Below are 26,195 nucleotides of genomic sequence, written 5' to 3'. Positions count from 1 at the left end.
CTGTCCTTCATGGCAGGATTTATGAAACACAATGTGTGAATGAATGAATGATGTAATGAGTAGGGAGTGGCAACAGTAAACTCACTTATATAATTCAAACATGGGTGTGTGTGCGTGGGGGGGGGGGGGGGGGGTTTGCACGAATACATGATTTTTAGGAAGTTGTTATATTTTAATTCTTGTTACATTTTTTTGTATTTTACTACTTTTAACACCACTCATCTCAAAAGGTTGTAGGAAGAGCACTAAAGAGCTGAATATCATGAGTCTAAACCCGTCTCATCACTGATCATCATCATCATTACCATCAACATTCTCATCATTATTAATAGTTTCACCAGAAGCAGCATGATATTTTACAAATATATTTAGGGAGAAATTTTAGCACATGAAATAATAATGTCAGCACACACTTACTATCCTGCTTAGAGTCCCATTATTGTTTTTATTTTGTCTTGCATGTAGCTCATTCGAAAATGTGATATCAGCAAGACAGTGCTGCCCATTAAATTTGCCAGTCTGTGTTTTTATTCCTTGTATGTCAATGCATTCATCAAAAACTCCAAGGTCAGTACCACCACCTGTTATAATGCCTTTTGGTACTTTTGTTGAAGAGTCAAACACTGAAACAGAAAGAAATGCATTACGGTTAATTAATTATTTACAATTGGATTTGAGTGGGTTCTACTGTTTTTCATCAAAGGCAAAATCTGCTAGTACACTACCAAGAGCTATTAAGGGGTGTTGACTGTGTGCGTTAATTTAAAGAAATCCTTAGAGTACGATGATAATAACTGCACCATTCTTTGATACATTGAGCTTTAATGCATTTATATGTAATTTGCTTCATCTTTCCAAATGTGCTAACAAAACATTTCTTTATCGAACAGGGGAAGCAATGGTTTACATTACTGATAGGTATTTTGGTCAAATATGCTTCATCATTATTGTAACTATCACTTTAGGGTCATCAATGTTTTTTTGAAACACAAATAAACTCACTGTAAAAAAAGATTAGATTTTTGTTTAGTCCACAAACCAAACAATAATAGTTCTTGCTAAGAATAATATCAGCAATAGTTCCTGATAGAAATTTATATAAGTCCAAGCACTGTTACATCATTATATACACATACTGAAATTATAATGTCAAGCAAAGTCCCAATAAGTTTTGTGGTCTGGAAACCACATGCTCACAAGCAGAATCACTGTGCAACACAAGTCTAAATCATCCCAGGTAAACAGTAGAGCCAGCTGTAGTTCACTTTAAGAGATGAAGTCAGGTAACTGAAACTTAAACTGAGTCAGCCACTGGGTGGCCTTAATTTGCCTTCTATGGATGTTCACATCACCAGTATGTGATATCATTAGCTTTCCCACGCATGCACCCTCACTGGACATGGGCAACGTTACACATATAATTATGTCCATATATCTTCCACTTGCAGGTCTGGGGGTTTATAGTCCATGCACAATGCCATGGCTGGTAGATTTGTAGATGGCAGGACATGTGTGAGGAGTGTAATATATTTGGAGTTATGGGCAGGCATTGTAGGTGAAACGCTGAGCGCTGGATAGGAAGTGCCATTCTAAACTGTAGCATACACTCACTATTTTTGGAAATATTAAGTGGGGCCCCTCCACACCCACACTTGTGTGGTGACCATTCAAAAAGATCTGCTGTCACCTCTGCTTTTGTTAGTATCTAAAAAAGAATTCCGCCAGAAATGCAACAATTTATTTTGGCTGGCTTATTAGCCATTTGTGACTTTCAGAGAAATGTGATGAATGGCGAATTTTAAGTAAAACCTACACATTTCTCTGTTTGCCATGATAAAATTTGCTTCTTCTGCAAAAACACAGTGGAATTTACACAGTCTCACCTTACTAACATATTGTGCAGACACAGTTGTAAGAGAATTAGTGAGGAACTGAGAAGTTTATTAAGTGAGGAACTGAGGAAAGTAAGGTCAGTAACTTATGAAAAATCATATCCTTGGCACAGAAAAATGTGTAATGTTTTACTTATGTTGTTCCAAAACCCACCGCATTTCTCATTTCACAAGCTGTTGATGGCCCTTAAAAATTACATTCTTTCATCCAAAAAGTCTGTAGTTATTGGAATATCATGGTATATAATGAAGTTTTACATAATAACAAAATAGTAAAATACTCTCCTCTTTACCTCCTATCATTTTCTGAAATCTCATTTCAATATCTGAAACCATTTATGAAATATGAGGAATGTTGTGAATACCAGTATTTCACCCTGGCTTTATCACTGGTGCAGTGCAATCACAAATTATTGGTGACAGACAGATACCTCTAGCCAAGTCTAAAAAAAAAAAATCAGTATGTTAGCTGAATTTCATATGCAACAACATATTATGTAATATGCACCAAATGCAAAATCACAGTAACCTCTGTTTCTCATTGCACTCTTTTCTGAATTTTGTGTAGTGTCTTACTTCCACATAAATACCACAATAACCATGCCCATTAACGAAGTGATGGACACAGCATCATAAACCTGACATATAAAGCTATAAGTAAAGTAAAAGTGAAATTTTTTTATCAAATAGTTTCTGTAAAATCATTTAAGAAAGACTGCAGGGCATGCCCATCAATTCTGCCATTGATGACTGGCCAAATGTTGGAAAACACTTACCAGCCTCCCTTTCCAATAAAGGAAGGAACTCGCCTAGAGCTTCGGATGAAAACTGGTCACTGTGCATTGGCCACCATATCCTAGGCAGGCTATACTGGATTCATGTTGATACAGTCATAGGGTCAGTTCAGACACCAAATATTTCATCAATCTATTAATTTTCCTACATCATATCAAAGATTAAGTCCATGTTGATTCAGAAAGGCTTTCCAAGGATCAGCTTACTAATATTGTAAGCTGAAGATGCAAACAAATTGAAAAAGATGTTGCAGTATGCATGGTATAAATTATGATCATATGATCCATTTTAAAAACACACATGTAACAGGCAAATTTGACTACCATTGTCTTCCTTTGTTTTTAGAGAAATTTTAGTAAATCACCAACAATGTCAACAACCTTAATAGCCATGTTGTGTTAAATGTATTGCCTCATACAAACATTCGAAAGTAAAATTTTGATTTCTGATCTAACTTAGAACCCTAAGAAGGTCTGGTTTTATGTAAAGCCAATAAGTGGATTGGAATCATCTATTCAGTCACTCAGTGACCTTACTGACAACAAAACATAAGATGACAGAGAGAAGCACAAAATACTGATTCAGTTTTCTAAAATTATTTCACCAGAAAGGAGCATTTTATGGTGACTCCTTTCAGTAATCACATGAATGTTGAACTGGGAGATATAAGGATAATTGGTCACAAAATATAAATGCAACTACAATCACATAATAATAGAAAGGCATCACAACCAGATGAGATACCTGTAAGATTCTAAAGAGACTACGCAAAAGAACTTGTTCCCATTTTAGTAGTAGGCACCAGAGGTAGCAGGACTATAGCTCAAATGATCATAATTATAAGCTTAAATTGCTGACTTCAATCGGTTGTAAGATTGTGGAACATATATTATGCTCTCATATTGTTATGATCATGGAAAATGAAAATGTACTCTGTGAAAACCAACATGGATTCTGCAAACAGAGATCTTGTGAAACTCAGTTGCCTCTGTCCATCCATGAGATCCAGAGCACTGTAGTTATCATAACAAATATTGATGTTCTGTTCCTTGACTTCAGGAAGGCATTTGATACAGTTCCACACTGTCATTTATTTAAAAAAATCAAATTTATCAAGTCTCAGATCATGTTTGTGACTGGATTTAAGATTTTCTTGAAGGCAGATCCGGAACGGAATACGGAACAGAATTGACAGATGTAAAAATAATTTTGGGAGTACAGGTATCCCAAGGAAGTGTGATAGGACATGATCTAGTGGATAAATTGGAAACTCCACGAGACTGCTGACAGAAGATGCAGTCGTCTATAAGGAGGTAACAATGGCAGGAGACTCAGTGAACTGCAGGAAGACCCGCAGAGGATTGGTGATTGATGCAGGGACTGGCAGTTGATCTGAATGTAAATAAGTGTAACATGTTACTGCAAAACATTAATGGAAATAGTAACTACGGTAGATCTAAAGAGGAATGACCACATAAAACAAATGGGAGGGAAATGCATGGCTGAGGTTCAGAGGAAAAATCATAAGGAAATGTAATTCATCTACGAAAGAAGTGGCTTACAACACATGCAAGGCCTCTACTAGCCTCCCACTACTAACGACTAACTGCTGTATCACTGAAAGGACCTCCTCCAGTCTCCTAACTGTCTTGATGCAAAGGCAATAGGATGTTCCTGACGACCCACTTCCTGACTTAAAACACACCAAAGAACATAATTTGAGGCATCACATGCTAATGCGGCCTCCTTTTAAAAGCCTGGAAACAGCAACACTGGATTTGACATTAACACATTTTCTAATTCAACAAATGCTTTCTTACATTCCTCCGACCACATGAATTTAACAACCTTTTTCAGCAGTTTCATAAGTAGTTTTGCAATATCCAAAACCTCTTCATGAACTTCATGTAATAATTTGTGCAGCCCAGAAAGGATTGCAACTCTTTGGTTGTTCCTGGTGATGTAAATCTTTTATTGTTTGCACTAATCGAGGATCAGTTCTTAAACCACCCTTATTAGTGATATGACCCCAACAGCTATCTTCCTCCAGTGCAAAATGACGTTTTCCCTTGCTGAGGGTCAAATGGGCTGCTTGTAATCCCTTGAATACCTCCTTCAGGCATTGACTATGCTCTCACATATTTCTTGAAAAAATACTAGACGCCGATGTGATTTCAGTCTTTTCAATGTTCCATCCAGCAACTGTTTGAATGTTGCCAGAGCATTATTCAACCCAAAAGGCATACTTCTACACAGAAGTGTGAAATAAAGGGGTATAGGCATGCATATTCAAATACAGAGAGATGTAAACAGACAGAATACGGCACTGCAGTTGGCGGTGGCTATATAAGACAATAAGTGTCTGGCGCAGTTGTTAGAGTGGATACTGCTGCTACAATTGCAGGTTATCAAGAATTAAGTGAACCTGAATTTGGTGTTATAGTCAGCGCATGAGTGATGGGACACAGCATTTCTGAGGTAGCGATTAAGTGGGGATTATCCAGTATGATCATTTCATGAGTGTATCGTAAATATCAGGAATCCAGTAAAACATCAAATCTCCAACATTGCTACAGCCCAAAAAAGATCCTGCAGCAATGGGACCAATGACAACTGAAGAGTATTGTTCAACATGACAGAAGCACAACCCTTCTGCAAATTGCTGCAGATTTCAATGCTGGGCCATCAATGAGTGTCAGCTTGGGAACCACTCAATGAAACATTATCAATATAGGCTTTCGGAGCTGAAGGCCCACTCGTATACCCTTGATGAATGCACAACAAAAAGCTTTACACCTCGCCTGTGCCCATCAACACTGACATTGGACTGTTGATGACAGAAAACATCTTGCCTGGTCGGACGAGTCTCATTTCAAATTGTATCAAGACGGTGGATGTTTATGGGTATGGAGACATCGTGAATTCATGGATCCTGCACGTCAGCAGGGGACTGTTTAAGCTGTTGGAGGCTCTGTAAGGGTGTGGAGTGTGTGCAGTTGGAGTGATATGGGACCCTTGATACATCTACATATGACTCTGACAGGTGAGACGTACTTAAGCAACTTGTCTGATCCGCTAAATCTATCCATGTTCATTGTGCATTCTGACGGACTTGGGCAATTCCAGTAGGACAATGCGACACCATCACACGTCATGAATTGTTACAAAGTTGCTCCAGGAACACTCTTCAGAGTTTAAACATTCCTGCTTGCTACCAAACTCCCCAGAAATGAACATTATTGAGCATATCTGGGATGCCTTACAACATGCTGTTCAGAAGAATCTCTGCCTCCTCATACTCTTACAGATTTATGGACAGCCCTACAGGATTCATGGTGTCAATTCCCTTCAGCACTACTTCAGACATTAGACGAGTCCGTGCCACATCAAGTTGCAGCACTTCTGCATGCTCATGGGGGGCCATAGACGATATTAGGCAGGTGTACCAGTTTCTTTGGCTCTTCAGTGTATTTTGGTTGTGTCACTGGATGCAGAAAACACCATTTTCGGTCTATCCTCCACAGCCACTTCTAATTGATGGTATCCACTCCTTAAGTCCATTGCTGAGAAGTTCTGGCTTCGCCCTAGGTTATCTATAATCTCTGTGATGTTTGGAACTGGTCAGGCATCTGCTATAACCCTACTATTCAAGTGGTGGTAATTGCAGCAACAGTGGTACTTCTTTGAACCACCCATAGACTTCTTGGGCACTTTCCCTGGTCTCAGGGGCTATTACTTTCTTCTATTATTCCATCAGCCAGTTGTTGAATCATTAAGTCTTAGCTTGGTATTCCGTATGGCCTTCGATACACTGGTGCTTCGTTCCCTGCTGGAATCTCTAATGGTACCTAACAGTTATTGCTGAGTAGTTGCTCGTGCTGACAGCATCCAATATGAGCAGACCAGTAGTGTCTTTCCCTGTGATTACTTGCACTATTTGCAATGCACCACTCTGTTTAAAAAGAATAGCTCAATCTACTCATAAGGTCGAGCCGCACATGTCTGCTTTCATGCCAACTAATTTCCTGCAAATAATGACCTGTGGCTGTGATTCTGTTCTCAAACATTTTATGCATTGACTGGAATTGTGAATTGATAAAATATGCAGAAATACAAAATAAAAGTTACAAGAATAATTTAATAATATGCGTTCTATTCTAATGTCTGTAATTGACGCAGTCCACAGAGAATTATGCTGAATAAAGTTTATTCAAGAAAGGACATCTCAAACAAACAGAAAGTGGTCCTATGATATTAAGTTAAAATACAGACAAAAATATCTTATCAAGTGCAGTGAAATTATGTTAATATCATTATGAGAATGGCAGCAATAACCCCAAACTAAATATTCATCAAATATATGTGAAAACTAAGTCCATTTAGTGATCACAATATACAGAATATTCATCAGCTCAAAACAGTTCAGTGTTCAACATGATGATTCACAAACTGACACACGCGATACAAAGAATAGTATCTCATACTCCTTCTGTTCTCAGTTCTGTAAATCAAGCGGCAAAAGTTATAGTTCTGTTCTGGAGCACATTCAGACTTCTCAAACTGTAAAGTCCCCTCAGAAGTTAATGTATCAACCATTCACTGCCCAAAATCAGTCACCTATATGACAAAATCACACACATTACCTCAGACAGGTCTGCCTTCTTCCAACACAAATGTAAAAGTGTGGAGAATCACTCCCTTGAGCTTGTCACTCAAATGTCCCAGGCTCCACTTGACTCCTATAGTGTTCTGCTACTGTCTGCTTTTCCATTGGCTGAAGCCTTCCTCACCAAAAATACATCACTCTTACATCCTACATGGTTTCATTCAACATGACCACTCCCCGTACTACACTAATATATTACAACAATATTTAAATAAAGAAATGTGCAAGTGCGTTCACATTAAATTACAATGAATTCTCATTAAATTTTGTTTAATCTATTATTTATGCATTCTTGACAGAAACATCTTTTGTTTAAACAATTATTTATGCTTTCTTGACAGAAACATCTTTTGGTTCTCTTTTCAGTTGTGGCATCCACTAACATATACTACTGATCACTTTTAAATTAGAACATCTTTAATAGCACTTTCAACCAACATTTTAATAAAGTTACTGGCAAAATATTAAACAATTCATTAAATAAATACACAAGTATGACAAAATATGAGATATAGACGCTGTGTTCATTTGTTGTGTAAATGTGGAGAATACGATGTTCTGACCAACATTTGCATAACAAAAATATATATAAAAGACATAATTAATCAAGAAATAAAATAGATACAGATACAAAGCTTTCTGAAATGATGGCTATTGTGCACAGCTTTCATCTGAGATATTTGTTGCAATCACATGATGCAATTAAAAGTTGTTAATTCAGAGATTCATTGTGTAAATGTTTATTCACTGGGAAATATTAACTTCTGTAGGCGCTTCAGTCTGGAACCGCGCGACCGCTATGGTCGCAGGTTCAAATCCTGCATCGGGCATGGATGTGTGTGATGTCCTTAGGTTAGTTAGGTTTAAGTAGTTCTAAGTTCTAGGAGACTGATGACCTCAGATGTTAAGTCCCATAGTGCTCAGAGCCAACCTCTGTAGTTTTAAGACTTTTGAAATTATTGTTGTGTCACTGGATGTTCCTCATTGCTCAGGGATCACCATTGTATTCAGATTTGCATTAATATTTGACTGTAGATTCTCACAAAGCTGTAAGAAGCCTTCTTACAGTTTGTCTCAAAGCCCACTACTGGTTGAGCATAGCCAGCCATCTTAAATGATCGATGCATTGTCCAAACTCCCCATACCAGGGTTTTCCCCACGTCTGGTCTTTTGCTGATATCCTTTCACTTGGCTTGCGTGTAGCAACTGCGGTGGCCTGTCCAGCCATAAAACAGCACATGCCTCCCAGAATATGAAATATTATAATCTTAAGTTTCCTCAGTGTAATACAAATTGTAAAATTATAGCATATTAATTAGATGCCAAATAAACACATAAAATCAAATAAACTCTCAAATCAGCTCATTCTTTTCAAAAGTTTTTAGTGCTTCTGCATTCATTTGATAGCAGTTTTTTGGCCACTTCATAGCATTTCACCATCACCATCACAACACATGATCAATGTTCTGTTGTTGAAGGTTAGATCATTCGCAGTCCAGCTGCTACTGCAGAAATTCATGATGCCCTTGGCAAAGTACTCTAGTAGGTCTTCAGTAATCCCATCCTTAATCCAGTACTGTCTTTCAAGTTTCTCCACGTGGAGGCAGTATGCACTCCAGTCATCTTGAGTTATCATTTCAAAATCTGCAACAATTTGGACAAGCCTGCTGCTGCTAAGGTCGCAGGTTCGAATCCTGCTTCCGGCATGAATGTGTGTGATGTCCTTAGGTTAGTTAGTTTTAAGTAGTTCTAGGTCTCAGGGACTGATAACCTCAGATGTTAAGTCCCATAGTGCTTAGAGCCATTTGAACGACCTCCTCCAGAAGTAAATCAAGGCTTGCTAGGACTCAGTACAGTGTCAATACGAATGTCTCTAATGTTTTCTCGTCTGGCACTGCAGTAATTATTACACAGCCTACGTTCCAATCCATCTTTGCAATGGCCCTCTTCAGGACGACTAAATTGCTGGGTTCTGGGGCTGTTACTCATTGTATATACGGATTTCAGTTATTAAGTGACAGCCGACGCTACATTCTGGCATGTCACTGGACAGACAGAAGTCAAAATGCTTGCGGACGGATGGCTGTACGGCAGGCTACTGGTTGTTCCACTGAAGTATAGTTCACGTCATGTAGTAAGGCGTCCTAATTTGGTTGTGGCACTCAAGAATATAGGTGATTATTTCTACCTCTACATCTACATGGATACTCTGCAGATCACACTTAAATGCCTGGCAGAGGGTTTGTGGAACCACCTTCACAATAATTCTCTATTATTCCAATCTCTAACTGTGTGCGGAAGAAAAATGGACACATATATCTATCTGTGCGATCTCTGATTCCCCTTATTTGGTTATGATGATCTTTTCTCCCTTTGTAGGTCGGCATCAACAAAATACAGGGCTATTACAAATGATTGAAGCGATTTCATAAATTCACTGTAGCTCCATTCATTGACATATGGTCACAACACACTACAGATACGTAGAAAAACTCATAAAGTTTTGTTCGGCTGAAGCCGCACTTCAGGTTTCTGCCGCCAGAGCGCTCGAAAGCGCATTGAGACAAAATGGCGACAGGAGCCGAGAAAGCGTATGTCGTGCTTGAAATGCACTCACATCAGTAAGTCATAACAGTGCAACGACACTTCAGGACGAAGTTCAACAAAGATCCACCAACTGCTAACTCCATTCGGCGATGGTATGCGCAGTTTAAAGCTTCTGGATGCCTCTGTAAGGGGAAATCAACGGGTCGGCCTGCAGTGAGCGAAGAAACGGTTGAACGCGTGCGGGCATGCTTCACGCATAGTGTTGTGAAAGATTCAGTGTTTAAACCTCCTCTACCAAGAAACGTGCCAGAACTGCAAGCTCGCATGAACAATGCTTTCGAACTCATTGATGGGGACATGCTGCGCCGAGTGTGGGAGGAACTTGATTATTGGCTTGATGTCTGCCAAATCACTAAAGGGGCACATATCGAACGTTTGTGAATGCCTAAAAAAACTTTTTGAGTTTTTGTATGTGTGTGCAAAGCATTGTGAAAATATCTCAAATAATAAAGTTATTGTAGAGCTGTGAAATCGCTTCAATCATTTGTACTTTCGCATTCGGGGGAGAAAGTTGGTGGTTTAAATTTCGTGAGAAGATTCCTCCGCAACGAAAAACGCCTTAATGATGTCCACCCCAATTCCTGCATCATGTCAGTGACACTTTCTCTCCAATTTCTTGGTGATAAAAAACGTGCTGCTCTTCTTTGAACTTTCTCGGTGTACTCCATTAATCCTGTCTGGTAAGGATCCCACGTCAGGTAGCAGTACTCCGAAAGAAGATGGACAAGTGCAGTGTAGGCAGTCTCTTTAGTGTTTGCATCTTCTAAGTGTTCTGCCAATAAAGACAATCTTTGGTTCGCCTTCACCGCAACTTTATCTTTGTGTACTTTACAATGTAAATTGGTCCTAGTTGTAATTCTAGGTATTTAGTTGAATTTGCTGCCTTTAGATTTGACTGATTTATCGCGTAACCGAAGTCTGACGGGTTCGTTTTAGCACTCATGTGGAAGATCTCACACTTTTAATTATTTATGGTCAATTGCCGATTTTCGCAACATACAGATTCTAAATCGTTTGGTAATTTGTTTTGATCTTCTGATGAACTTACTAGACGATAAACGACAGCATCATCTGCAAACAACTAAATCGTTTATATAGATAAGAAACAGCAGAGGGGCTATAACGTCAGAAATCGCTTCTGCTTTGCTCGATGACTTCCCTTCAGTTACTATGATCTGTGACATCTCTGACAGGAAATCACGAATTCAGTCGCATAACTGAGATGATATTCTATAAGCAGGCAATTTGACTACAAGCCGCTTGTGAGGTACAGTATCAAAAGCCTTTTGGAAATCTACAAAAATACGGAATCAATCTCAAATCCCTTGTCAATAGCACTCAATACTACGTGTGAGTAAAGAGCTAGTTCTGTTTAACGAGAACAAAATTTTCTAAATCCGTGTTGACTGTGTGTCAGTAGACCATTCTCTTCGGGATAATTCATAATGTTCGAACACAATAATGTTCCAAAATCCTCCTGCATATCGACGTTAATGATATGTGCCTGTAATTTAGTGAATTACTGCTGCTGTCTTTTCTGAATATTGGTGTGATCTGTGCAACTTTCCAGTCTTTGGGTGCTTGCTGATCGTTTGTCGAGAAAACGTTTGTATATGATTGTTAAGTACGGAGCTATTGTATCAGCATACTCTAAAAGGAACCTAATTGGTGTAGTCTGGAATGGAAGACTTGCTTTCATTAAGTGATTTAAGTTGTTTCATTACTCCGAGGGTGTCTACTTCTAAGTTACTCATGTTGATAGCTAGTCTTGATTCGAATTGTGAAATATGTACTTCGTCTTCTTTGGTGAAAGAATTTCGAAAGTCTGTTGTTTGATAACTCTGCTTTGGCAGCACTGTCATCGATAGCATTTCCATTGCTATCGCACAGAGAAGGCATTGATTCTGTCCTGCCGCTAGCAGACTTTAACATACGACCAGGATCTCTTTCGATTTTCTGCAAGGTTTCGGGACAAAGACAATAGCGAATTAACACTATAAACTGCTTGGCAAAACGTCAATACGGCAGTTCTTTGTTTTTGCTGGTAAGCCCGGGTCTTGTGGAGCTGCTCATCGTCGAACAAACACGACGTGTTGGACTGGGGTCACTGACGGCCCAGGCCGTCGACAACTTGTATACATTCTCCTTTTTCATGCTCCTTGGAACGTGATTTCGATAGCCTCCCTCATTTTCTGCTGCTACAGCTGTGGCTACCAAGCATGTACATGGGCTTCTTGAAAACTGATGGGTAGGCCGTATTCCAGGTGATGCCCAGCTTCTACTGGTTTGTTGTGTTGCCGCTGTCATACACAACTTTCACCGTCCGACACGTTACTGCTAATCGAACTCCAGGTTTGGCCAACGTAGGCGACTCAGCAGTTACACACTTGCAGGATGAGAGCATCCACGGAATCCTTCGTAGGCCTCACCAAATTTCGGATTTTACGGCCACTCTGAAACATGAGCTTAATTTCTCCGTGACACGGCACGTGGTCGCTGTTGCCTTTTATGTAAGGTGAGCGTGCAACAGGGAGCTGCTCTCTTGTTTCTTCGTTTTGTCTTGGCTGTATCTCATATTTTATTGCAATATCTATTCTAATGGAATGTTTTCCAAGATCGTTTAGCTCATGTTGTAGATTATCAGTGGTGCTTCCCGGTGAGCTTGGGTTGTCGGCGTACATAGCACCGCGTTATTTGTTGCTGATGATGATGCGACTCTGCATGGTGATGTGTGTCGGTTTACAGTATATACCTTGTATCCAAGTTTACCGCTAGGTGTTCTCCATATTTCCATAATCTGGCAAAGGATCGTGCCGTCATCCATTTCCAAAGCAATTTTTTTTTCTTTTGTTCAGGTACTGCTGAAACTTCCGTAGTTCTGGTTCTCCATGGCGCCACATGACGAACATGTCGTTCACGTACCTCTGCCAACAGCAAGGGTACGGAACTTTGGCTTCCAGGCGTATAGCGATATTTGCTCCTGCAAGATGTTGATAGTCTTAGCTATAGGCGCATTACCAACAGAGATTTTGTGACAAGTGGAGCTACGGAAATAATGAAACACGCCATCAGCATGAACAGGGAGAATAGCTCCGAGATGTTGACGCCCCGGTTGTCAGCGATCTCAGTCCCACGGGCCGCATGTGTTGGACAGCCATCCGAGGAGTAATTACTCCATGAGTGGTAAAATGGAATTTTTGGAGGGGTAAAAACAAAAGAATTCAATTTTATTGTGGACATTCTGCTTTTGTATTTGCCGTGTTTGCTATTAAAATTATTGGATATAAGGTCATGTACCTAAAACACGTTTAGCACCTCTGTACTATCGTCAGTGGCTTTTCTTTACCAAAATCTGTGAAATGTGAACATATTTCGAATGATATCGAAGCTACGAAAATTAAGTCTTAAGAACAGTTTTTGTTTTGTTTTTGTCACTACCCAAATTTTACGTTATAGGTGACTGCATGATTACTTCTACATTATCCTGTTTAATACATCACTTTATGTTTAAGCGGAATTTTGTTGTTCCAAGATATTTCGCGCACAGATTTTCTGTTGCTAACGTTTTAATTTGGCACATCCGTTTTCTTTCGCGTTCCCGTGCGTCATTGAGAAGCACACGAATTATGTTTTTAAAGATCATTACAATTATTACTATTTCGTAAGACTAATATTGATTCCATGAGTTAACTACAACATTGTGAAAAGGACAGATTACCACTCACCACATATGGAAGCTACAGAGTTGCAGACAGGCACAATCAAAAGAGTCCTAAACATTTAAGTTTACTGCCAAAAAGCCTTCTTCGAAAATAGAAAGCATTCAGACATTCACAAAGCACAACTCACACGCACATGGCCACCTCTCTGGCCACTGTGCTCGAACATTGTTTGATTACGTAAGTTACTAATGATTACTTTTTTTTTTCAAACACATGTGACACACTGTTGTGAAGGTTACAGTTTATGAAAGAATGCGTGAATGTCTTCCTCACCTAGTCTACCCACTACACACAAGCTTTGTGCTTTTTACCCTGCATCTACGACAGTAAAATCGAGACATGTATATCACATACGGTGAAACATCTCGTGAAAATCCTTTCTTCGTGTTGTGAGTAGTTCCCGCAGTAGTTCAGAGACTTGTTTCACGATTCACTTCGCAACAATAAATGAATTAATCGACAGCACAACACAACAGTAACTCTGTAATTGCTGTTTTACTGCTGTAGGGCCTACGCTGCATTATTATTATTATTATTAGAAGTAGTATTAGTGGCAGTGGTCAAATACAAAGCGTTGGCAGCTTGAAGTCTTCCACCTTCTAAGATTTCAGAAGTAAGGAGTCCAACAATCAAGTGATCTAGAAATAGTAAGAGTACAGCAAACATTTTAACTTGGTTGACTTTCAAATGGGGCGCAGGTTGTGCATGAAGTAAATGTCGTTACGAAAAGAGTGGTGCACAGGTAACATCCTTTGTAACAAGTGTATGCCCTCAATGTGGATAGTTAGCTTTCTCTTCTGAGAAGCAGTTTGAGGCAGCACTCGCGATACATTGCTATTACAACAGGTTGCTAGAAATAAGCAGTACCAGATGTGTCATTGACTCTTTAGTAGTTTTCAGTGCTATTGTGTTCTCGGTACTCTGCTGTATGTCCCTAGAGTTGTTCCAAGTGTCCAGTCACGCAGAAAATATTTCAGACATTCATTACTAGATGGCGCATAGTCTTTATGCCAAGTACAGAGCCTGTTTATAGTTACTAGTGGCAAGCAATGCTTCCCATTGGAGTACCAAGTGCCGTGCGTCCAGGTCTCCTTCATTTAGCCAGGAATGGTCTGAAGAGATAAGTTGTTGGTGAGTGGGCGCAGCTCTTTCAGCTGGGGGAGAGATTTTACAACTATAGAGAAATTATTCCTCAGTATTTACACAAGACTGCTGAGTCGGCCTTAAAGCTATGAAATCATTCTACATGATTCCAGTGCATACAGATGTTTTGTTTGATTTTAAAGATGCTGCTGAAACATCGTTGTCAGTGCAGGCGTTTAAGATCTCCAAAAACAGTATGTCCGAAGTGTCTCATACTCATCCATCTCAAATAAATATTCTTACATTAACAAACATTCTTACCGTGGAACAAGAAACTGGAAAGATGTCAATGTATTCAGAATAGATGTACACGTATGCCATGCCGTACTTCATCTGAAAGACAAGTCACGGTGATCAGTTGCAAAACAGAAAGACCTGTTGGTGGTGTTGTTCTTTGTTCCTCAATAGCACAGGGAGTTCTATAGTAAACTTTACGAGATCTGAACCCAAGAATGGAGTCGTGTAAGAAACTAAGTGCATACTGTGAGTTTTTTTGTCTTGAATTTATGTTATTCTCTTTTAAGCAATTTAAAAGAAATGCGAAATGATTTTTGTTGACTACAGTTCCACTAACTGAAATAATACTGCTGTATTTCTATACTCGTATTATCACGAATAAAACGACGTGCCTCTGCATTAATGCCATTGAAACAAAAACTTCCTTATTGGCACTTAAAACAAGCCAGTTTCCTGGTATAGCGCTCTGAACATTCTCAATAAGTTATTTATTCTCTAATTTGCTTCACTATTTTTGGCAGTGACAAGGGGACAGCATAATTCTGTGGTGTCACAATACCTATTCAGTTTTTTTTGGATACAAATAAGTTAAGCACGAAAAGAGACATTTCGATTTTTGACTCTCATTACAAATGTGAGATCTGGCATTTAGAACATTTCCCACTTCCCTTCTTCATTTATCTTTAGTCATTTTTAAAAAATGAGCGTTCAAAGAAAACTCTTTTTGATTTTAAAGTTTAGTTACGTGCTAGTGTTGGTGATAGGACGGGGGGTTGTTGTCGTTATTGTTGTTGTTGTGGTCTTCATCCCGAAGACTGGCATGATGCAGTGCCCATGATACTCTATCCTGTGCGAACCTCTTCATCTCCGAATAACTACTGCAATCTGCTTCCTTCTGACTCTGCTTAAGTATTCATCTCTTGGTCTCCCTGTACGATTTTTACCCTCCACATTTTCCTCCAATAGAAAATTGTTGATCCCTTGGCCTCTCAGAATGGGTCCTATCAACCGATCACTTCTTCTACTTAGGTGGTGCCACAAATTTCTTGTCTCCCCAATTCAATTCAGTACCCCTCAGTAGTTACGTGATCGATCCACCTAATCTACATTCTTCTGCAGCACCACATTTTGAAAGCTTCTGTTTTCTTTTTATATAAACTGTTTATCGTCCGTGTTTCACTTCCGTACATGGCAGCACTCCATACAAATACCTTCAGAAAAGACTTCCTAACTCTTAAATGTATATTCGATGTTAACAAATTTCTCTTCTTCAGAAAAGCTTTTCTTGTCATTGCCAGTCTACATTTTATACCCTCTCTACTTCGGCCATCATCAGTTATTTCGCTTCCCAAATAGCAAAACTCATCTACTACTTTAAGTGTCTCGTTTCCTAATCTAATCTCCTTAGCATCCCCTGATTTAATTTGACTATATTCTATTATCCTTGTTTTGCTTCTGTTGATGTTCATCTTACATTTTCCTTTCAAGACACTGTCCATTCCGTTCAACTACTCTTCCCAGTCCTTTACTATTTCTGACAGAATTTCAGTATAATCAGCAAACATTAAAGTTTTCATTTCTTCTTCCTGAACTTTAATTCCTACTACAAATTTTTCTTTGGTCTCCTTTACTGCTTGTTCAATGTACAGTTTTAATAACATCGGGGATAGGCTACAACTCTGTCTCACTCCCTGCTCAACCACTCCTTCCCTTTCGTGCCCATCCACTCTTATAAATGCCGTCTGGTTTCTGTAGAAGTTGTATATAGCCTTTCTCTCCCTAGATATTACCCATGCTACTTTCAGAATTACAAAGAGAGTATCCCAGTCAATATTGTCAAAAGCTTTCTTTTGTCTACAAATGCTATAAACGTGGGTTTGTCCTTCCTTAAGCTATCTTCCAAGATAGGTCGTAAAATCGATATTGCCTTGCGTGTTCCTGCATTTCTCTGAATCCAAACCGATCTTCCTCGAGGTCGGGTTCATCCAGTTTTTCCATACGTGTTAGTATTTTGCAACCATGACGTATTAAACTGATAGTTTGGTAGGGTCGGGGGTAATGGTCTCAGAAAGGTTGGGAACCACTGTGCTAGAATAACACAGGCTATAGTCTATCGACCAGCCGCCCTTCCAGAGGCTTCTTGATAACTATGTATAAAGTGACCAGAATGTGGCGCCTGTTATCATCTGATAGCTGGAACAAGACGGTTTATATAATTAACATCATCGTCCTGAAGAGGGTCCCTGCATAGATGGTCGAAACATCGGCTATATAGCTCGAACAGTCCACGAGTGTGCTGCCGGTCCATAGTGTCCAACGGGCACAATATTTCGGCGATCATACATCGTCGCCATCGTCAGGTACTCTGACGAACTGAGCTCCTGAGGGCGAGCGGCCGTATTAAATCCCCTCCCATCGCAGGCGTTCTCTCCGCGGTCCGCGCCCGTGCTTCAGCGACCACTGACGCCGACATGTCTGATCGCCGAAATATTGTGCCCGTTGGACACTATGGACCGGCGGTACACCCGTGGACTGTTCGAGCAAGAAATACGCCGGAAGAAACTGAAGAATCACATCGGCTATATAGTAATTTTAGTGTTTCATAGCGACGCTGATTATAACGCAAGAGGATTTTATTCATATTAATCCTGAATTTATCGAAAGTTAGCACACACAGAAATGTAGATCTTTAAATATTCGTCTTTTTTCAAACGTTGTTGTTGTTGTTGTTGTTGTTGTTGTGGTCTTCAGTCCAAAGACTGGTTTGATGCAGCTCTCCATGCTACTCTGTTCTGTGCAAACGTCTTCATCTCCGAGTTACTACTGGGACCTACATACTTCTAAATCTGCTTACTGTATTCATCTCTTGGCCTCCCTCTACGATTTTTACCCCCCACACATCTCTCCAGTATCAAATTCATGATCCCTTTATGCCTCTGAATGTGTCCTATCAACCGATCCCTTCTTCTTGTCAGGTTGTACCACAAATTTCTCTTCTCCCCAATTCTATTCAGTTCCCCATTACTAGTTGCGTGATCTAGCCATCTAATCTTCGGATTCTTCTGTAACACCACATTTCGAAAGTTTCTATTCTCTTTTTGTCTATATTGTTCATTGTCCATGTTTCACTTCCATACATGGCTACACTCTATCCAAATGCTATCACAAAGCACTTCCTGACACCCAAATCTATACTCGAAGTTAACAAATTTCTCTTCTTCAGAAATGGTTTTCTTGCCATTGCCAGTCTACATTTTAAATCTTCCCTTCTTCGAACATCATCAGTTATTTTGCTCCCCGAACAGCAAAACTCATTTACTACTTTAAGTGTCTCATTTCCTAATCTAATTCCCTTGGCATCACCTGATTTATTTCGACTACGTTCCATTATTCTCTTTTGCTTTTGTTGATGTTCATCCTATATCCTCCTTTCAGGATACTGTCCATTCCGTTCAACTGCTCTCTTCATACGTAGCTCGCACTTATTCAGTTCAGCCATACTGGATTTTTTGAGAAAGACTATTACCAACTGCAGTTCTTCGAACAATAAATTCCACTTCCTCAGCAAAGTATTAAGTAATCCTGTTGTCACGAACCCTTCGATGAGTATAAACTAAATAAATCAAATTAATTTGACGACCGACTACGTTCTCCTGAAGAAGAGTTTCACTTAGAACTACTTGCAACTTGCTGCGTTGTAGAAGCTCTTTGTGCATAACTTTACTTTATATAGTGTGCTGTAAAATTCCCCTTACAAACTACTACGACTTGTAGAGGGGACTGAGTCGATAATATTTTGAACTGAAACCCATGTCCGGAAACGTACCGTTTCTATGCAACAAGCATTTGGAAACATGTTGGTAACGCGACCACTTTTACAAATAATTTATCAGGCGTGATCCATTATATCACTTTTTCTGCAAATCCACTCAGTAATAAGCAAAGGAATAAAAAGAAAATTCAACACGTGGTGCAAAATCGATTGGCGTTAATGACTGTATCCTTTGGAGGTGGTATGGATGTAGTTGTTGGTCATGCAGAACAAACCAGACTGTGCTGGATCAACATCGATTGCACGTGCAATTGCTCGTGTATTTGGTAACCGTGATAGCGTTACGGAGATGTTTAACAAACTCAAGTGGCAGACTCTGCAAGAGAGGCGCTCTGCATCGCGGTGTAGCTTGCTCGCCAGGTTTCGAGAGGGTGCGTTTCTGGATGAGGTATCGAATATATTGCTTCCCCCTACTTATACCTCCCGAGGAGATCACGAATGTAAAATTAGAGAGATTAGAGCGCGCACGGAGGCTTTCAGACAGTCGTTCTTCCCGCGAACCATACGCGACTGGAACAGGAAAGGGAGGTAATGACAGTGGCACGTAAAGTGCCCTCCGCCACACACCGTTGGGTGGCTTGCGGAGTATAAATGTAGATGTAGATGTATTCGATGACAGCGTGATACAGTGCGGCCTCTTCCAATTCTGGTGTGTGGCGTCTCCTAAGAGCACGCTTGCTGACGGTGAAGGTACCCCTTTCTCGAAGTCGTTGCGTAACTGGGCGAAAGGGGTACGCAATGGAGTCGGACGTTATGGATATGATGATGATGATGAAGTCCCATACTCCTTTACAGAGAGTAGGGGACGATGCGGCAGACCCGCACCGCTGTACTAGGCAAGGTCATAGCGAAGGTGGTTTTCCGTTGCCTTCCTCCGACCGTAATGGGGATGAATGATGATGATGAAGACGACACAACAATACCCAGTCACCTCGAGGCAGGTAAAAATCCATGAACCCGCCGGGAATCGAAGCGGGAAGCGAGAACGCTTCCGCGAGACCACGATCTTGATAAAATGCGACGAGCAGCTCTTCCATTACTGTGAAATTCGCCATGCAGAAGAATCTTGTAGGTATATTCTGCAAATGTGAACTCAGCCATGTTGCTCTAACACTCACAGACACGTGAATGATGCTGGAACCAGGTCAGATAGGTAGGATAGACGTCAAATGACATCAACCGATCCGACGTAACCACCCCCCACCCACGGCACGTTTCCGGACATGGGTTCCACTTTAAAATATTGTCTATTCAGTCCACTTTATAAGCCCTAGAAGTTTGTAAAGGGAATTTTAGTGCACCCCGTGTGCAAAGTTAATGCGTCCTTCACCTCTCTTATTTCCCCTTCTTCTTTTTGTCTCTTCTTTCCATTTCTTTCTGTCTTCCTTAGAAACATCTGACTTCTTTTAATAACGATTTGCACAGAATTAATGGCGTTTTCCGGAAGAAAAAACGAATTTTACAAAAAGATGCAGCGTGTCGCAAGCATTACTCATAGTATGTATTACCGGGACGTCTGTTCCCATTCCTAATGTGGCATTTAAGTCAAACGGATGGACGTACGACGTCCATCGCAAGAATGATCTTCCTGTCTTCACGCCTAACTGCAAAGCAGAGTAACTAGTTAGAAGGAGTGGGTATCATGTCTCAGTATACTCTTGCATCTGGCGTTAACTGCCAATAAACAGAAGCTAGTGAGTTAAAGGCCTGAAGAATGCCAAGAATGTGGTACTTTCTGTTCGACGGCGCATCATTTACGTGTCGCCACTTCACATAGAAACTGCACCTCCACTTCGTTGCAGCTATAGCGTCTATGAGACGTATCGTGAAATCAAGGAGAGCCTGGCTAAGTTCCTGGAATTTCTCCCTCAGTTCGATTTCTATCAGAGATCACGAAATATCGTCAGTGGTGCTCGATAAAATCGACGAGGAAATTGCTAATCATCCTATCGCAGACATGTTCGACGAACAACATTTAACGCGAAAGAGAAGATCAGGGAAGCACTTGTATCAGTCGTTCTTCGAGAAGGGCTTGCAAGTTTCTCGTCAAGTGCGCTGGCGTTGTTCTACTGGGGCCGGCCGTTGTGACGGAGCGGTTCTAGGCGCTTCAGTCTGGAATCGCGCGGCCGCTACGGTCGCAGGTTCGAATTCTGCCTCGGGCATGGATGTGTGTGATGTCCTTAGGTTAGTTAGGTTTAAGTAGTTCTAAGTTCTAGGGGATTGATGAACTCAGATGTTAAGTCCCGTGGTGCTCAGAGACATTTTGTTCTACTGAAATTTGATATGTGGCGTTGCGTGGGGTAGTGGCAGTACCACGTACTCCGAAACTTCTTGCATGTAGCCCTTCTCTTTAGCCTGGCTTTAACACCAAGGAGCCGTGATTACGTACTGTATCCAACGGCGCCCCAAACCAATATACTTCCGTTTGTCTGCTACGCCGCTCAGAAATGAAGAATGGTATTTTGTCGTTATGTCATTAGTGTCTAACATTTACGTGGTCATTAGTGTAGGTGAGGCTGTGCCATGAATCGTGGCTTTTACCATTCGACGTATTTGCGACAACGATCTGGTGACGTGTCTGGGTCTACCTCGATGTTGCTGGAGAAACCACAGAGTCTGGGAGCGAATGGGGAGCGCAGGGCGTATACATACTTTCTTCGCTACAGTTCGACACAATACTACTGTTAAACTTGAGAAAAGGTGTGACAGTAACTACAGATTGGCATTTTGGAACATGTCTTACTAAAGAATCCAGGAGGAGACGTTAAAGGTGTGTGTGTTTGATACGTTTCACCGCTACAAAGAGTCTGCTAGCAACACAGTCACACTTATTTTGACGAATTCTGACTGAGTATACTTCCACATTCTACCTTGGCTCGCCGGCCGGTGTGGCCGTGCAGTTAAAGGCGCTTCAGTCTGGAACCGCGTGACCGCTACGGTCGCAGGTTCGAATCCTGCCTCGGGCATGGATGTGTGTGATGTCCTTAGGTTAGTTAGGTTTAATTAGTTCTAAGTTCTAGGCGACTGATGACCTCAGAAGTTGAGTCGCATAGTGCTCAGAGCCATTTGAACCATTTTGAACCTTGGCTCACACCAGGCCCCATGTGATACCTCTTCCTTGCCAATAGCAAGGTAGCGACCTTATAAGAGTTCATTCCATTGACAGTCTTCTCAAGCAGGCACGCAATAGAACCGTGGTTTGTGAGGAAGCGCTCACCACTTAAAAAAAAAAAAAAAAAAAAAAAAATTCGAGACCGTTGGTGCAGTGATTACGGCAATGGACTCGCATTTTGAAGGACCGGGCTCAATTACCTATCCGTCCATCCACATTCAGGTTTTCCGTGGTTTCTCTGAATCAATTAATGCCTGCCGAAGATTCCTTTGAAATGGACAATGATGATTTACCTGCACACCATTCCCCAATCCGAGTTTATGCTCCGTCTTTAATTACGTTAAACCTACATCTTCCTTCCGTCGAAGGCACTAACAGCTGGACAAGCACTTTTATCACGTGGCGGCCTGAAAACTATTGAGCAAGGAAATCAGATACGTACAGTATCTCTTGACTTGCGAGAAGCATTTGATTCGGGATCACACCGGCATTTACTACACTCCTGGAAATGGAAAAAAGAACACATTGACACCGGTGTGTCAGACCCACCATACTTGCTCCGGACACTGCGAGAGAGCTGTACAAGCAATGATCATCCGGACACTGCGAGAGGGCTGTACAAGCAATGATCACACGAACGGCACAGCGGACACACCAGGAACCGCGGTGTTGGCCGTCGAATGGCGCTAGCTGCGCAGCATTTGTGCACCGCCGCCGTCAGTGTCAGCCAGTTTGCCGTGGCATACGGAGCTCCATCGCAGTCTTTAACACTGGTAGCATGCCGCGACAGCGTGGACGTGAACCGTATGTGCAGTTGACGGACTTTGAGCGAGGGCGTATAGTGGGCATGCGGGAGGCCGGGTGGACGTACCGCCGAATTGTTCAACACGTGGGGCGTGAGGTCTCCACAGTACATCGATGTTGTCGCCAGTGGTCGGCGGAAGGTGCACGTGCCCGTCGACCTGGGACCGGACCGCAGCGACGCACGGATGCACGCCAAGACCGTAGGATCCTACGCAGTGCCGTAGGGGACCGCACCGCCACTTTGCAGCAAATTAGGGACACTGTTGCTCCTGGGGTATCGGCGAGGACCATTCGCAACCGTCTCCACGAAGCTGGGCTACAGTCCCGCACACCGTTAGGCCGTCTTCCGCTCACGCCCCAACATCGTGCAGCCCGCCTCCAGTGGTGTCGCGACAGGCGTGAATGGAGGGACGAATGGAGACGTGTCGTCTTCAGCGATGAGAGTCGCTTCTGCCTTGGTGCCAATGATGGTCGTATGCGTGTTTGGCGCCGTGCAGGTGAGCGCCACAATCAGGACTGCATACGACCGAGGCACACAGGGCCAACACCCGGCATCATGGTGTGGGGAGCGATCTCCTACACTGGCCGTACACCACTGGTGATCGTCGAGGGGACACTGAATAGTGCACGGTACATCCAAACCGTCATCGAACCCATCGTTCTACCATTCCTAGACCGGCAAGGGAACTTGCTGTTCCAACAGGACAATGCACGTCCGCATGTATCCCGTGCCACCCAACGTGCTCTAGAAGGTGTAAGTCAACTACCCTGGCCAGCAAGATCTCCTGATCTGTCCCCCATTGAGCATGTTTGGGACTGGATGAAGCGTCGTCTCACGCGGTCTCCACGTCCAGCACGAACGCTGGTCCAACTGAGGCGCCAGGTGGAAATGGCATGGCAAGCCGTTCCACAGGACTACATCCAGCATCTCTACGATCGTCTCCATGGGAGAATAGCAGCCTGCATTGCTGCGAAAGGTGGATATACACTGTACTAGTGCCGACATTGTGCATGCTCTGTTGCCTGTGTCTATGTGCCTGTGGTTCTGTCAGTGTGATCATGTGATGTATCTGACCCCAGGAATGTGTCAATAAAGTTTCCCCTTCCTGGGACAATGAATTCACGGTGTTCTTATTTCAATTTCCAGGATTGTAATAAAAGTACAATCATATTATGTATAAAACAAAATTTGTGGTCGCGTTTAAGATATATTATTAGGCAGGACGCAGCATGTTATCGTGAATGGAGATCCATCGACAGATGTAGAAGCAACTAGTATCTTAGATATCGACACCGCTAGGAAGTATCGAATCTTACCCTTACCTGTCTCTGCTGGATCCAATATCATAGGTTCCGCGGGAGTACGTCAGCTAGGGACTGGTACGAACTTTTGTCGCCTGAAGAAACCACGCATAGGCAGTTAGTTTGAGGATTAAGCTCATAGTGTGAACAAGTGGCGAGAAAACGATGGCGCGAATAGGGACGACAAGTATTTATTTTGTGATTAGTATTGTGCATTATGGGCCGAGCGGTTTTAGGCGCTACAGTCTGGAACCGCGCGACCGCTACGGTCGCAGGTTTGAATCCTGCCTCGGGCATGGATGTGTGTGATGTCATTAGGTTAGTTAGGTTTAAATAGTTCTAAGTTCTAGGGGACTGATGATCTCAGAAGTTAAGTCCCATAGTGCTCAGAGCCATTTGAACCATTTTGTTCACTATGGAACGGAATAAAAAGGCAATTGCTATCTCTCGCAAAAATGTGAGTAGTGTGGATGTGGAGGTACTCTGAGCAGATGTTAAATTAACATAGGGAACTTTTCATGAACTCAAGACATAATAAATCCAGAGTTAATAATAAATTTTTTATTTTCAAGGTCCCTTTACATCACAATATATTTAAGGAGTTAGTTGTATTGAACAGTGGCAGTAGCGATTGAGAGGACACATATCACTAAGGCACACGGATATGGAAGGTATTACAGTGAAACATGAACATCTGGAGTAAGTAGTCCAGGAATGCTGTCTGCAAATAGTCCGATACCGAACCGATATGATATCAAACAATAGATCAAAAGCTGATCTCAGTCAGTGAACAGATTATAAAATCGTCAAACGGCCGGACAAGCTACAAACTTCAGGCGGGCCCCAGATAAGTGTATGGGACCCCTAAAAACTACCTGGCGACCTCAGATTTTCGTAGATCATGCAAAATGTACAGGATGTCCCTCCTGAGAGTCGTCAGGCGTATTTTCCGAGGCATTTTGGCAGATATATGCAATTTCGTTTTTGCAGTGTGTAGCTGGAATCAACCCAAACAAGTACCGGTAGACTGAGACGACGAAAGTCATGCGGTAGCGATATGCACATCTAGAGATGGCGATAGAATCGCGTACACAAGGTATAAAATGTCAATGCATTGCCGGAGCTGTCATTCGTACTCAGGTGATTAGTATGAAAAGGTTTCCCACGTGATTATGGTCGCATTATGGGAATTAACAGACTTTGAATGCGGGATGGTAGTTGGAGCTAGACGCATGGGACATTCTGTTTCGGAAATCGTTACGGAATTCAGTATTCCGAGATCCACAGTGTAAAGAGAATACCACATTTCAGGCCTACGGCCTTCGCTTAACGACCGAGAGCAGCGGCGTTTGCGTGGAGTTGTCAATGTTAATAGACAAGCAACACTACGTGAAATAACCGCAGAAATCAATGTAGGACGTACGATGAACGTATCCATTAGGAAACTGCGGTGAAATTTGACGTTATAAGCTATAACATCAGACGACCGACGCTAGTGCCTTTGCTAACAGTACGACATCGCCTGCACTGCCTCTCCTGGGCTCGTGACCACATCGGTTGGATCGTGGACGACTGGAAAATCGTGGCCTCGTCAGACGAGTAACGACTTCAGTTGGTAATAGATGATGGTAGGGTTCGAGTGTGGCGCAGACCCCACGAAGACAGGGATGCATGTTGTCATAAGAAACTGTGCAAGCTGGTGGTGCTTCCATAATGGTGTGGACTGCATTTACATGGAATGGACTGGGTCATTGACTGGAAACAGCTATGTTCGGCTTCGTGGAGATCATTTGCAGCCATTCATGGACTTCATGTTCCCAAACTACGATGGCATTTTTATGGAACACTGTGCCCCATGTCACCGGGCCACAATTGTTCGCGATTGGTTTGGAGAGCATTCTGTACAGCTGGAGCAAATTATTTTGCCACCCAGATCGCCCGACACGAATACCATCGAACATTTACGGGACATAATGGAGAAGTCAGTTCGAGCACAAAATCCTACATAGTAACACTTTTGCAATAATGGACAGCTAAAGAGACAGCATGGCTTAATATTTCTGTAGGAGATTTCCAAAAACTT

At 41.8% G+C, this 26,195-nt stretch overlaps 1 protein-coding gene across 1 annotated transcript in view; it reads right to left on the bottom strand.

The window, feature by feature from the left end:
* Positions 1 to 26,195, bottom strand: part of LOC126157063 (nose resistant to fluoxetine protein 6-like) — a gene marked incomplete at its 5' end in the record, with an annotated part of 297,846 nt that overhangs the window by 174,500 nt on the left and 97,151 nt on the right. The window contains one exon of the mRNA XM_049916350.1: positions 418 to 623. Within this exon, the coding sequence (XP_049772307.1) occupies positions 418 to 623 (206 nt within the window). The remainder of the gene's footprint in view (positions 1 to 417; positions 624 to 26,195) is intronic.

Source organism: Schistocerca cancellata, chromosome 2 (assembly GCF_023864275.1).
Source record: "Schistocerca cancellata isolate TAMUIC-IGC-003103 chromosome 2, iqSchCanc2.1, whole genome shotgun sequence".
In the NCBI taxonomy this organism is placed as follows: domain Eukaryota; kingdom Metazoa; phylum Arthropoda; class Insecta; order Orthoptera; family Acrididae; genus Schistocerca; species Schistocerca cancellata.
The sequence above is the reverse complement of the archived record's forward strand: the minus strand, read 5'-3'. Positions and strand labels throughout refer to the sequence as shown.